The sequence below is a fragment of the Cystoisospora suis genome (genome assembly GCF_002600585.1).
Source record: "Cystoisospora suis strain Wien I chromosome Unknown contig_4201, whole genome shotgun sequence".
Lineage (NCBI taxonomy): Eukaryota > Apicomplexa > Conoidasida > Eucoccidiorida > Sarcocystidae > Cystoisospora > Cystoisospora suis.
In genome coordinates, this window is record NW_027156993.1 from 3,738 (window position 1) to 18,002 (window position 14,265).

General features: G+C 42.9%; 3 protein-coding genes across 3 annotated transcripts in view; 2 read left to right on the forward strand and 1 right to left on the reverse strand.

Moving 5' to 3' along the window:
* Nucleotides 1–1,741: 1,741 nt before the first annotated feature.
* Nucleotides 1,742–3,993, reverse strand: CSUI_007806 (uncharacterized protein). The gene has a single exon (XM_068067949.1). It carries the CDS (start codon nt 3,227–3,229, stop codon nt 1,787–1,789), a length of 1,443 nt encoding a protein of 480 aa, XP_067920069.1. The 5' UTR covers nt 3,230–3,993; the 3' UTR covers nt 1,742–1,786.
* Nucleotides 3,994–4,355: 362 nt separating this feature from the next.
* On the forward strand, nt 4,356–9,213 carry CSUI_007807 (uncharacterized protein). Its single transcript, XM_068067950.1, has one exon. The coding sequence runs from the start codon at nt 5,358–5,360 to the stop codon at nt 8,337–8,339; it is 2,982 nt and encodes a 993-aa protein (XP_067920070.1). The 5' UTR covers nt 4,356–5,357; the 3' UTR covers nt 8,340–9,213.
* A 1,534-nt stretch (nt 9,214–10,747) lies between these two features.
* Nucleotides 10,748–14,265, forward strand: part of CSUI_007808 (rrna-processing protein ebp2) — a 5,285-nt gene continuing 1,767 nt past the window's right edge. Inside the window, exons 1-3 of the mRNA XM_068067951.1 lie at nt 10,748–12,233; nt 12,774–12,896; nt 13,293–13,602. Of these exons, the coding sequence (XP_067920071.1) occupies nt 11,885–12,233; nt 12,774–12,896; nt 13,293–13,602 (782 nt within the window). The 5' untranslated portion in view covers nt 10,748–11,884. The remainder of the gene's footprint in view (nt 12,234–12,773; nt 12,897–13,292; nt 13,603–14,265) is intronic.

The following is a 14,265-nucleotide window of genomic DNA, read 5'->3' on the forward strand; positions in this document are numbered from 1 at the left end:
GTTCAAAACATAACCAAATGAATCCCTGCAATTGGATTTATCAAAAGGGAAGATCATCAGAGTCATAGGCGGGAAAGTCGACTTGGCACGGAGGGTAGTGGTGTCAGTTAAGGAGAGCCAGTATTTAGCCTTCCAAGCTGAGAGCGGGGAAATCTTTCGGGGCTTTATTGATTCCCATTTCACTAAAGAAGAGTGATAACTGCCTAGATGAACAAACGCTTCCAGGCGTAATCTTCTTTTCATCTCTGATGTTTAGTTAGTCGGTCCTTCCTACAGACATGACAGAGCGAGAACGCAATCTGAGGTATCTATCGAAGATCCCATTCAAGTCTCGCGCGGCCCCCGTCCTTTCATGCAAGAGAATAACTCTCCTCTTTGATGTATCAAATAGGCGAAAACAAGCACGGGAGGGGTCTGCCACCCATCCATCATCTATCTATGGCAGCCTTTTTGCGTTCCTACTCTAAAAAATAAGCTAAGAATGAATGGCTAGTTAACAGCTCATGAAGAGAGTGTATATGTGTGTCTCATTGGCACAACAACAAGGAAAGCTCGTTTTGTTGGGTTAGATGTATGGTGTAGTGGAATAACGATCTCTGATACTCCCGATCTCCGCAGTGGAAACGTGAAGGATGGTCGAGTGCTTGTGAAGCTGTTCGTTACAGCTGGTGTGTTTTGAAAAAAGACGACGAAGCTAGACTGTCAGCGAGCGTGTTCCTGCTGTGATTCGAAACGTGGGTTGATCTTCCTAGTTTTTCTCGACTTAAAGCCCTTCACTTCTCTCTTTTCTAGGTCAAGCAAATGACTCAACAGCTCCTTCCTTCCTACCACCCCAGCTCTATCCGTAGACTGCTAGGCAGGAGTGGCTTGGGGAGTGACACTGCTGGGGATAACTCAATAGTATTGACAACGATACTTATGGACGACTTGGCTTCATTTTGTAAATAAGAAGCAATAGTCAGATTGGTCAAATGGAAGTGAGATGACTTACCCGATGGAGCTTAAGCGCTGTCGACTTTTCAGGTGTCAGTAAAGTTGCTTTTCGGCGAGCGTTTGAACCTTCACTGTTCTTGGTCACTGACATCATTATCTCCAATCCAAAGTTCTCCTTAGATCGTACCTAGATTCTACTTTCAAAGATTTCCTTTCGAATTTGGGACGGACGGAGTTTGTTCCTATGAGCTGCTGCTACCATCAGGAGGCTTGTCAGTTCCAATGGCGTCTCGTGTTGATCGACTTCTTGTATGAGCTAGCTGTGTCCTGCACGAGTCTTTGAAAAGAAGACATCTACATCAGAATTCTTGCGTTAGCTTTCATAGGATTTCGTCTATGTGCTCCTCGTCTGCTAAGCAATTCGCCTTATATGAAAATCGGTAGAAACCGTCGGCCTACAGATGGAGTCACAACTCCCGCTCAGAGAAACTCTTGTACATTTCAGATAACTGCAATAACGAAGACTCCAAAGCGTCTTCATACTCGCTTTCGATTTTACTCTCTTAGCTGCTAACTCTCCAGGGTAGATGGACTTCCAGAGTCTGGACTTCCCGCATGCACCAACTGTTTCTTTCTGTCCCACTAGACTATGGTATTTTCTTCGTGTCAGTCAGTCAGTTATCTCGTCCACAGCAAGTCCATTTAGTAGCAAACTGTTCCCAGAGGTTAAAAAGGTTGAAATGAATGGAGACAGCAACACCAAGCAGCAGCAGCAGCAGGGACACATCAAAACAGATTCGCTGTCTCTCTTGAGGTGACAAGAAATGAGAGAATCCATCAACATGTTGCTGTATCATCTTTGCGTGGATGAGCACTCACTTCTACCCCAGCTGATAATGTCACCATGTCCATAATAGCTATGAGAAGCCGTCATCTTGTTGGCTAATGCTAGCCTGGCATGTTGGGTTGCATATTCATTCGCAGGCCTCGGATAGATGGTAGGTGGTTCGTCTCTTGAGCCTGGTGTAGTGCTACCGGAAGTGTCGGCCATCCAAGGTGTCCGATCAATAGGAACAAGACGTGTCTTTGGTTCATAATCTGTTTTCTCTACCGAGAGCGGTGGAGGAGGAGCTATTTCACGTTCAATAGCGCCACCCGTCGGGAGAATCTCCAAGGCGGTTGTGATGACGCCGCCGGTAGGATCGGATTCTTCCTCACCCTTCCATTCTTGTCGGAATTCTTCGCTTCTTTCTGCAGCTCGAAAGATGGCCACGACAAATGAGGTGAAGTGGCCACTGTTGTCAGCTTCTTGACCTCGGATAAGAATGTCGATTTCTTGGGTTATAGGAACGTTGGCTTGAATGAGCTCTCGTCGGAATCGGGCTGCTGGAATCCGATCCGCTAAGTAGAGAGCTACAAGTTTCTTGAGACGAGTAAATTTATCATGAAGACTGCTGTCCACACGATTTCCGGAGAAAGAGTCTTCTATAGGGGGATAACGAGGTTGTGGAAGGCCTTTCAATGGCTGAGGTTCGCACCAAGTCACGGGATTTCTTCTTGGCTCGTAGAAAGGTTGTCGATCAGCTGCGGATGGAATGGTCGTCTTCTCAGGTTGACAACGACGAGACCGCCGAGATGAATTATTATCCGCCTCGTCATCAGACATCATGAGAGCTTGCATCAGTTGTGAAAAGGTGACGGAACCACTGGGACCGTGAATCGCTAGAAGCCTCTCAAATTCCGGAGTTGAAGAGAGACCCATCTGTTGAAGTGCTTCTTTGAATTGCCAATCTCGAAGACAACATCGATCCCATTGAGCGTATAATCTTCGTACAGCATCCGTGATCTCGGGAGTGAACCCCGTCAGCTCGGTTTTCGGACTAGGTAGAGGCACTAAGCGTTCCCGCTCAACAACTGTCGATGGAGCAATGGCTTCCGAGACGTGATCTGTGAGTTGTTTCTTGAACGATTGTGTAGCTAGCATGAGTTCTTTAAACACAACATATCCATCATCTGTGACCTGACAATAGCGCATAACTAAATCAGCCTCGGGGGAACCAAAAGGAAGGCCCATATCCGCCAGTGCATGACTGAAGGTTGCAGCCGTCACTAGCCCAGTCCCTTGCTTGTCTCTTCGCTTCAATTCATCACACACGGCTGTAAGAAAGTGTGGATTCTTCAAAGAAAAAAGAGATCGACGCTCATGTCGAGACAACCCTGAATGAGAATCCGTCTCCTCTCTTAGACCGAGGGCCACATCCTCATACCCCGTGGTGTGTCTTTCCGATGACTCCATCCTTTCTTGTAGTCGACAAAATTAAGGATGACGTCGCGCGAACCATGAAAACACTCGAGTTGGCTCACACACTTAACGGAGCATGAAGAACTCCGTGTGTTAGACGGGGGACAACTTCCAAAAGAAAAGAAGCTTCACAGACTCATACACATATCGACAGAGATGCGAGCGAGACAAGTCCTCTGGAGGCAAGAAGGCGGAAAAGCCACGGATGAGTCACCTGACGGATCAAAGAAAAAGACGTGAAACTCTTATGTCATGTAAGGTTGAAAGAAAAGCAAGAATGAATAGGGTAGTTCGCAAGCTTGTCAAGAAGAGAAAAGTGGCCCACGGAAGAAACAGCGGGTTGGCTTGAGGGACAGCTCCTCTTCCTTGATGTGCGACCTTTTAGGAGACAACGAAGAAACAACTGCGTTTTTCTTCACAGTTGGATCTTTTTTAAACAATGAGAAAAAACGCGTGAAATAGCTCGCGACTGTACCGAGAAGGTTTTCCCTCAGAGACGATATGCCAAGCTGCTCCTGCCGTCCAGCCAGCGGTCTGTGTTCCTTGTCACACCTGCCTGACGGGTTGCCGAGCTCATCCACAGCGGTGAGGCAAGAAAAGGCAAAGATAAGAGAACCATACAGCAACAAGGAATGAAGACAGAAGACGAGAAACATTCAATCAGCTAAATGACAGGAGATTCTCATGAAGGAAGAAACTCAATACCTAGACAACAGCACGGAGGAGAGTCTTTTCATCCTCGTCCCGCCCGACAGACGCCGGGGTGAAACCTATTCTTTGATTCTTGAGTGCTTCTGGTGGGAAGCTCGTCACCATCATTGACTCTCCTTCCCCTCAGCTTGATCAGTCGGTTTAGTCGAGTTAGTTAGCTGTTGAGCCAATCAAGCCCCCTGCGGTGAGTTGGCTGCATACTTGTCCGACTAACCAACACATTTACGTTGGGAACCGTATATAAGCCGAATTGTTTTCCTTCGAGACTCAATCAGGGAGAGATTCTCAACAGGGGGAAAGGATGGTTGGCTTAATTCTCACCGAGGTCATCGCCGCTTGCTCCGCTCCTTCTCTTTTGCATGAAGCTTCTTTGCGTGACTAGCGGCGGCTAAGAACACCTAAGGAAAAAAGACGATCTGGACTTCTTCACGAGAAAAGACTGATCTTTTTTGTCTTGCATTTCTCCCTGTTTTTTAAGAGTTATTTGAAATGACAGGCCTGCTCGCTCTTCATTCCTGGCTCGTCGTAAGGCCGTCGTCTTATTGGGGTTGTCTCGCCAATGAAGAAGGAGCTCTTCCTTCCCGTCGCCCCGTGTCTGGTATAGCGCGATGTTTCACAAATCTCTCTTTTCATTCATGCCATTATCGTCTCCTCTGCAAATCTCCTTAAGATGTAGATAAATCTCCTTTTTCAGAAGTCTTTCGTGCCTCTTTCGGATTCTTTTCTTTCTTTGCATGATGAGCAAAGATCACATGTAGCCCTCCATCTCTCGCTCGCTCGTGACCTGACTCAACTCCGGTAATTTGAGAAAGAAAGAAAGAAAATAAACAGACGACTGCATAGTTTCTCATCCAATGGCTGTTAAACAAGGAGGGTGAGGTTCAGGTTCTTCATTCACTGTTTCTCATCTTTCTTCTTTCGTTTTTCTCCCCCTCTTTATCTCATTTTCTTTCTCTGATCTGTCTCGATTCCTCTCTCATACCAACCTTTTTCACTTCGTTCCTTTACCTTGATCTTTCTTTCCATTTTTCCCTTGTCTTTTTCTTTCCATCCATCCATCCGCATTCTCCCCCTTGCCCTTTTTTCTTCTATACAGCTACTCCTAGGTAAACAATACACGCCTGTCTTGTCCCTTCTTCTTTCTTCATCTCTATCTTTCTGGCGGCTATCCAAAGAAAGTCATGCAACTCTTCTTCTTCTTCATCTCTCCTGTTGTCTTCTTCTCTCTTTCATCCTCCTCTCTTCTCCTTTCCAGTCGACAAGAAACTTATCGAAGTGACTCCATCAGATTGAAAAGCGAGAACCTATTCTGAGAAGAAAGAAACACCATGCTTGTTGACATGATGTGGGTCTTGAAGAAGGAGAAGAATCGAAGAGAGAGCCGAGTCGCTTCTTTACTCTTCTTATCAGAATGAATCATTTCTCAGAAGTATCAAATCTCCATCATGCCGATCACTCCATGACTCTCCAACACAACGGCCACATCTTAGCTGAAGAAAACTCCAATCTTCATCCAAGAGAAGAAATTGGAAAAGAAGAAGAAGAAGATAGCCATTATCGTAAGAAGAAGAAGGAGACAAGTGATGCTGAAGAAGATGAAGAAAAAGAAGAAGAAGAAGTGGCCTTCCTAACCCCACCCGTCTCCCTTTCTTCTCATCCTCTTCATGATGAGAACATAGATAAATCTCTCTCGAGACAAGCAGAGAAAGGAGACCCTTCTCTTGTCGTCAGTCCCCTCCATCTTCACGCCTTACACCATGCAGATGATACCTCTCCCCCCCCCTCCAACAAGGATCACCTTGATCTGAGCGGAGAAGAACAACAAGAAGATCAACAGAAGTCGTATGAGAATAAGGATGGTGATCCATATCATAAAGAAGAAGAAGAGGAGGAAGATGATGATGAAGAAGAAGACGATTCGTATGGAGGTGCAGATATCTTTGGGACAGAATCCTTTGATACGGTGTGTGGCGTAGACATTCTCGACTCGTCTTATCGCCCTGCTGTTCGTCGTATTCTCATCTTATGGTGTATCATTCTCTTTCTCATTACTTCTCGGCTTATAGTCGGGTTTTTTGGTTCCTTCCGTCATGTCGTCTCGACAGGGAGTCTCGATCTTTCATATAACCTATGGAAAGAAGAGCTCTTTCTCACATCGATCATCGAATTCGTCTTGACGTGCGGAGCGACCACAGCAGGATTTTTAGCTCTTATGAATCATACACGTCTCGGGTCTCTTTGTAAAGTCCAATCCTTTCAACAGTTCTTCACGTGGTGTCTACTTCTCCATGCAGCTAGCGGTATTGTGTGTCTAGTTGTCGCTATCAAACTCACCACTATAAATCTCTTCACTCTTCCCACACCCTTCGCTCCTTCACCTTCTTCTTCTCTCTCAACATATGTCGGAGAAGGCTCTCTGACTTCTCATGATCTTCCTCTTTATCATACAAGAGGAGGAGGAGGAGAAGAAGATAGAGAAGAAGGAGAAAAGTATCCCAGTCACGAGCACGGCAACTTCCACTCTTTCAACAAGAGAGCGGCCGCTCCTTCTTCTTCTTCGTCGGCTCTTCGTCTGTCTCTCTCTCCGCATCTCCTAGGGGGGCCTCTCACCTCTTCAACTCTCTCCGATTCAGGTGCAGAATTCTTTGCTTCTACGAAACAGAATGAAGAAGAGCAAGACAAAGAAGAAGGAATTTCCCCAAGAAGAGGAAGAAGAAGAACGGCCGAAAAGGAAGGTTCCTTTCCTCGAGAAGACAATTACTTTTCTCATCCTGGAGTGGCCGATGAACGGAGAGAGAAAGAGAAGAGAGAGAACGACGAGATCTTCTCTCCTTTTCTTTCACAAGGAAGAGACGGGATGGGGACATCTCTTCTTTCGCGGCCAAGTTCATTACCATCGTTACCTTCATCTGAGAGAAAGAATACAAAAGAAGCAGAGAAACAAGCCAAGGATGGAAATGCCTTTCTCTCGCTTCTCCAAAAGAGAAAAAGTTGGAATTCCCTGTCTTTCGGACCGACCGGTGAGAAATCTCTTGATAGGAAGATGCATGCAAAAGTACAGAGGGGGAGCCCCCAAGATCTTCTTCATGAGCTCAGTAAATATAGAAGAACACGAAGAGCAAAAAGAAGAAGAAGAGGAAGGGAAGAAGATCTAAAAAGCTTATACAAAAGGACTTCCGAGTTATCTCATTCTTCTCGAGATTTACATCGTAGTATCTTCCTTCACAACTCTCCTCTTCTTCTCTCACATTCTTCTCCTTTTTCATCTTCATCTTCCCCTTTCCTTTCTTCTTCTTCTTTATTCTTCTCTCGTGACCCTCAGTCGGAGAAGGAAGAAATGGAAGATCAAGAAATCTCCTCTGGAGAGAAAGAAACAGATGTCAGCTTACCAACGTCTCTCTCTTCCTCTTCATTCCTTCATATCGATACGATGCCCTCTCAGAATACGTCTCTTCCTCCCAATCCTCAAAATTCTTCTCCTTCTACATCTCCGGAAACTTCTTCTCTTTCTTCTTCTTTTTCTCTCCCTTCTTCTTCTTCTCCTTTAAAGACAATCTCTTCAGACAGTGTAGATCGATCTCGACCTCTTTCTGATGTACCACAACCTTTTCTCTCCGTTGATAAGACGGATCAGATAGGAGAGAAGGATATCCGTTTCTTTTCTTCTTCTCCTTCTTTCGGACTAGGAGAAGAAACTGAGAGGTTAGGAGCTCGGAATGATCCTCACCCCGAATTTCTGCCTCTTATCTCTACGGAGAGAAAGGAAAGAGAAGAAGAAGAAAAAGAAAAAGGCCATGAGGGAAGAAGGAGTGAAGAAGATGAAGGATCAAGGAGGAAAGAAGAGGAAGAAGACGGTAGAGAGATAGGTAGACGACTCTCTCCGGAAGAAAGGAATAATGATGAAGGTGTCTATACACCTCAATCTAATGATGAAAAACGTTTTCCCCATCCAGCAATTTCAGGAGGCCCAGGGAGAGAAGAAGAAGAAGAAGAAGAGAGAAGAAAGGGGGAAGAAGTAGATCAAGAAGATCAAGAGAAATTGAAGAGACATCTCTCTTCTTCTTCTCTCTTGTCGTCGTCTTCTTCTCCTCAACACTCTCTCACTGCGTCGCCTTACAATCCCGGAGAGAGAGAAAATGAAGAAGAAGAATTGAAGAGCGATAGTGATAAGAGGAGAGAAGAAGAAGAAGATCGTCTCAATTTTAGCTCTCTATCCCATTCTTCAAGGAGTCTTCCCTTCGAGTCTAGCGTGTATCGACGTATGTTATATGCGTCGATTCCTTTAGACTATCTAGCTGCACTGGTGCATGCATCTTGTTTTCTCACCTCATGGAAGCTAGCCGAAACTCTAGGCAAACTCTTCGGCCTTAAAATGCCGAGAATCCCCTTCTAAAGAAGATATTAAGACGTCTTCGCAAAAAGAGAGAAAGAAGGAATGAATGAAGAAAGGAAACAAGAGGCTGTGGAGAAAAAGAAGAAGAAAGGAAAAAGGAAAGAAAGAGATGAGAATAACGCAAAGAGAGAGAGAAACATACGGAGAAAGAAGATCTTTCCTCTATGGTTGATTTAAATCTACTTAGTCGATTTCTCTTTCTCAACTTGTAGACTATCTCTCTATCTTTAATCTATCTATCTATTCGATCGATCTCTGCTTTCTCTCTCAGTCTATCTGTCCACTCTCTCTATCTTCAGTTTGTCAATCGTTTTTCTTCTCTTTTCTGTCTTTCTTTCTTTCTCGATGAAGGAGTGAATGAGTAGTCATGTATAGACAGATAGATCAAAGATAGAGAGATAGATAGATAGGTAGACATGTCTTTTGGACTTTAAGAAGAAGAAAAAAGGAGGTGTCTGTACATGTAGACATTATCATTGTTATGAAGATAAACGTCTTCTTCTTCTTCTTCTCACCAGTCAAAGAATGAATGAGATTGTGGGGCCTGGAAAAATTGTTTTCTCTTTATTTCTTTCTTCTCTTTCTTTCTTTTCTTCTCTTTCTTTCTTTTCTTTGGACTCTCTTTAGTGGCGATGTGTGTCTGTATGTGTATGCATGTGTGTGGCTATGATGAGTTTGGCTCTCCCCCCTACGAGTCCTACTACTAGTACTACTATCAGCAGTAGTACTATGAATGATACTGGGGGTGTATTTTGAGTGATAGATTGATGGATTAGGTTTGCTCTGTCTATCGACTACTTCGCTTCAGTTCAAAACAGAAGAGAGAAAAAGACAAAGAAGAAGCAAAGAGAAAGAAGGAGAACAATCTTCTGACGTATACATGAAGAGAAGGAGCATAGAAATCCAAATAGATAGATAGATAGTTAGATGGGGGGGGGTAGGTGCTTACTTCTTTAGGGCGGAGACGCTCTTGTCTTTCCTTCATTCGTCGTTGGCATAAAAGAGAAAAATTCTCCATCGACAGAAACAGGAGAGAAAGTGTTGGGTCGCATGTCATCGTGATAAAGATTGCGTCTTCTTTTCGGTTGGGGAGGGGGGAGCCTAGATTGGCTGTGAGACATAGCTAGCTAGCTAGCTAGCTAAACAGACATAAAAAAAGAATTTCACAAGCATCATGACACATTTTATACACAAGATATGAAAGTTCAAAGCCATATACAAATGTATACACGCAGATACACATAGAGATAGATAGATGATACTTCAAGATAGATTGATTGATTGACTGAAGACAGATATATAAAGATAGATAGAATGATAGATAGACATTCACCCCTTCAGTAGATATAAAGGAGTCGAATGGAGAAGAGACAATACCAAAGAAAGAAAGAGAAGAAAGAAAGAGAAGAAGAAAGAAAAAGACTTTTTCGGGTGTGTGTTTAGATGGAGGTTAGTTTGCTTCCTCGATTCGAATAGCAACATACACACCTCAAACAAGACAGAAGAAAGAAAGAAAGACGGACTGAAACGAAAAGAGCGAGAGAGAAGGAGAATGAGAGAAAGGCAGAGAGGAAATGAATGATGTAATAAGATGCCTAAGAAGGACACCTTCTTTCGCAGACAGGAAAGATACAGAAATGAAGTGAGACATATCGAAATAGGAGAGGAAGAACAAGAAGAAGAAGATACACTCATCCTCTCTCCTTTCTTCTATTCTTCTCCTAAAGACAAGAGAATGTTTTTCCACCGTAGATCAATTTTGGACATTTCCAGTCCAAGATTGATCTACGTCTATTCCTACGATTCTTACTCTCCACCCTCTTTTCACTCGTTCCTCCCCATTCAAGAAGAGAAGCAGGTAGCTAGACAGATAGATAGACATTCTTCTTGGACTTTATTCTCTGATAGATGATAGACTTCTGGATGAGGCAAGTGCGTGATATGAAAGGATAAGAATAAGAAGAAACGTGGGAAGACATTCTTGATCTGTGTATACAGAGGAATAGCTTACAAGGGGGGCATACTTCGAGTGTACATACACCTCCTCATACCTCCATACACACAGAAACGCCAACCCCGCTGTACGACGGGAATCCTCTTCCCATGTATCTAAAGAGATAAAGAAATAACTCTCCAGAGAGAGTGATAGAAGACATATAGATAATTGGAATGCCACAGGGATCGATGGCAGATAGATAGAGAGATCTTTAGAGAAATTGATAAAGGATACATAGATAGATAAATAGAAGTTTAGAGAGATCAATGGAAAATAGATAGATAGAGGATACACGGACAGAGAGGGTGTATTGGGATGACTCAGAATAAAACTTGAAAGTGCTGTTAGGGGGATGAAAAGACAGACGACCCAACGAACCGGACGGAGAAGAAGAAAAAGAAGATAAATGCAAAAGCGACGTTCACACGAAGAAAAGAACACATTCTAAAGAGACACACATACACACAAATAAAGAGAAAACAATCGGCCCTTCCCTGCTTCATCTACATCTCTCTTTAATCTATCTCCTCCACATCTGAGGTGTACATACACCTCTCTGTTTTCCATGTATGAATTTCCTTCCGTGTACTTGAAGGCCTCCTCGGTAAACGAAGAGGTTTTCTTCGTTTCTTCTTCCTTCTTTTTATCTTTCTTCATGTAGAGATTTGTAGCCTTTCTCATTCTCTTCATCTCTGCCCCTATAGATAGCTGAAGAGCCACCTCGGCCGGAAATGCGAAGATAATTCTTCTTCCCCGAGTAGCAGCGATTCTTCTGCTTTAACAGATTAAGAGAGAAGGTTTGGTAAAGTAGAATGCAAAACAGACCTCTTTCATTCTTTCTTTCTTTCTGGTCTTGGCTACTTCTTTCTTCTTTTCTCTTTTCTCCCTTTTTTCTCTCGGCTGAATCGAGGATCGAGATTTCTCTTTCTTTGCCCTCTGTTGGATGTCTGTCTATCTCTAATCTTATTCATCGATTGCATGCAAGGAGGGAAAGAAGGAATTTCTTTTTCTTTTCTCTTCTTTTATCTTCTTTTTCTTTCCATCGAATTTGAAGATCTTCTTTTTTCTTTCTCCATTCCAAATGAGGTGTATATACACCTGAGAGTCTTCCCCTCTTTCTTCTTTTCTACATGTTTGTTTCACTCGAGAATCGAGACTTCTTTCTTCTCTTCTTTATCCCCTGAAGATCTCTCTGAGAAACTTACACAGCCTTTTCTTTTCTCTCTTTCTTTTTCTCACTCAGCGACTCCTCTCTTTACTTCATCTTCATTCTTTCTTTTTCCTCTCTTTCTCTCTTCTTCTTCTTTCCTCTCTCCCCCCCTTCTCCCACAACAGTCATTCTCTCCCCTCTCTCTTCTTTCTTCTCTCTTCTTTCTTCTTCTACGCTCCATTTCCTTTTCTCCTTCTTTTTCATTCGCTCTTTTGTCTCTCCTTCTTTCCTTTCATCCCGAGATAATCCAGAGGATAGATACATAGATAGATCTCTCTTTCTTGCCTTTCTTTCTCTCTTTCCTTCTTTCTTTCTCTCTTTCTTTCTCTTGTTCTGACCATGGTGACTTTATCAACTTCTTCTTCCTCTTCTTCTCTTTCACAGCAGAGAAGAAAGGGGGTGCTTCTCTCAGGTCGACATTTCGAGGAGTTGCCGTCTTATCTAACGGAGCAGGATCAAGAAGAGCTGGAGAGAGATGAACAGGCTCTTCTTCTTTATCAGTTTAGAAAGAAACTACAAGATCTACAAAGAGATGAAAGGGAAGAAGAGAACGAAGAAGAAGAAGGAGACAACTCGCAGGAAGCGAATGCCTTAGCACTGGGCTATACTCCTCTACCGAATGAAAGGATCCTAGGGAGCTCGAAACAGACAAGAAAGACTCCCTACAACCCTTGCAGTACATCTCCAAGTAAATTACGCAAAAGAATCTCTTTCCATCACTTCGCTTCTCTTCTTCTATTTCGCCTTTCGTCTTTTCTCTATATATCTATGTTTATGGATCTATGTGTATATCGAAAGACGAAGGCTATATGAAGGACACCTGCGTAGGAGGGACTACTGTCGATATTCATGTCTGTCTATCTATCTATATCTATCTATCTACCTTCTATCTATTTATCTATTTGCCTAGCTCTAGTCTATCTTCAGTCTATCTATCCGCCTGTCTCTCATCTATCTATGTATCTCCAGTCTATTCATCTATCTACCTATCTTTGATCTTTCTCCTTCTCTATCTTTAGTATCTGTCTTTGTATATTCATTTATTTCTGTATTCATCTTTAGTTAATCTATCTATCTATCTATGTCGAGAGAGAGCATGCACTCTATTATTCCAGTGTATGTACACCCTCAGCTAACTTTCGACTCTCGTTCTTCTTTCATCGATCTCTTTCTTCTTGTACTCTATTCTTCTTGTCTTTTTCTCTCTTTCTTTCTCTCGGTGCTGTAGATGACGAAGAAGAATGCCTGGAGAAAGAAACTTCGGCAGGAGGAGCGCCGACTTCTCCCTCTTCTTCTTTTCCTTCGCTTTCAAAACGGCGAAACGGCATGCGCATTATCGATGACCAAGCAGGTAGACACGACGACAAAAAGAAAAGGAAAAAGAAGCATCCATAGACATACATACCTACATACACATGTACATATATATATATATATATAGATAGCCAGCGATACATAGAAAGAGATAGAGCCAAGATAGATAGATAGATTAGAGATAGGTAGGCATGCTGTCATGTCACTAGGAGAAATGAGAATGATCCCTCTCTTCTTCTTCTATCGTCTTTTCTAACTTTCTTCTTTTTCTCTTGGCAGGCTGAGAGATCTTCAAGAAACCTTCTCCCTTCTTTCTTTCTTCCTTTCTCTCTTCAACTTCCCTCTATCTATCTTTAATCTATCTCTCTGTAGTTTATCTATCTTCAAGGTTTCTTTCTTCTTTTTCTTCTTGCTTTCCGTTTTCTTTGTGTAGGCTTATTAGAGAAGCTGCGAGAGATTCGCTACAAACCCCCCAGTGGCATGCGTCGCGTTCCCTGGATCGAAAGCCTAGCTGTCGTCTGTCCTTCTTCTTCTTCTTCACTGCAAGAAGAGAAAGAAAGACATGCCCAAGATCAACACACGCCAGAAAAGAAGACGAAGAACGCAGAAGATGATCTAGATGGAGATAAAGAGGAAGAAGAGATGGAGCGAAAGGACCAAAAAGGAAAGAGTTTGTCTTCTTCTTCTCAGACACCTCGGAAGCCTTCAGGGCCGGGACAAGATCTAGAGAGGGAGAAATATTTGTAAGTACTTACCTCTCTCCTCTTTCATTGTCCTTCTTTCTTCATCTTGCTTCTTTCTTTCTTTCTTTCTCTTCATGAAAGAATGAAAGGTGGCTCTATCTATCTCCTTATCTTTAATCCATCTATCTGTCTGTCTATCTATGCATATCTGTATGTATCTTTATCCATAGTGTAAGGAATCTTCTTCTTCTTGTTACTTTTTCTTCCTTCTTATTTCTCTTCTCTCTTGTTCACTCCAATCTCCGTTTCATTTTTCTTCATTCGTCTAAACGCACATGCATGCACTGACACTTCTCTTTCTTCTTTCATTTTCTCTCTGCTTTTCACAGTTGGTCTTCTACCTATCTCTATCTCTCTTTCTCTCTCTCTTTCTCTTCTTCTAAGCGTTCATTTCTTCTTTCATCCACTCATTCACGACACTCCTGCCGTCGTTTCTTTTCCTCTTCTTTTTCGTCTTCTTCTTTTTGTCTTTACCTTTTGCCTAAGGGGACTCTTCTGTTGCATCTTCAGAAGGGTGAAAGATCAGTACAGAGATGGTAGGAGAAAGATACATAGTAGACTCAAGATAGGAAGAGAAAAATTGAAGCTAGACTCCCAAAGGCAGAGAGAGAGACATACAGATCAAAGATAGATAGATAGATAGAGAGGTACATTAAAGGTAGA

Bases quoted from the DNA above. Each gene is read 5' to 3' on its own strand.
- CSUI_007806 (XM_068067949.1), bottom strand. From the start codon at position 3,229: ATGGAGTCATCGGAAAGACACACCACGGGGTATGAGGATGTGGCCCTC.
- CSUI_007807 (XM_068067950.1), top strand. From the start codon at position 5,358: ATGAATCATTTCTCAGAAGTATCAAATCTCCATCATGCCGATCACTCC.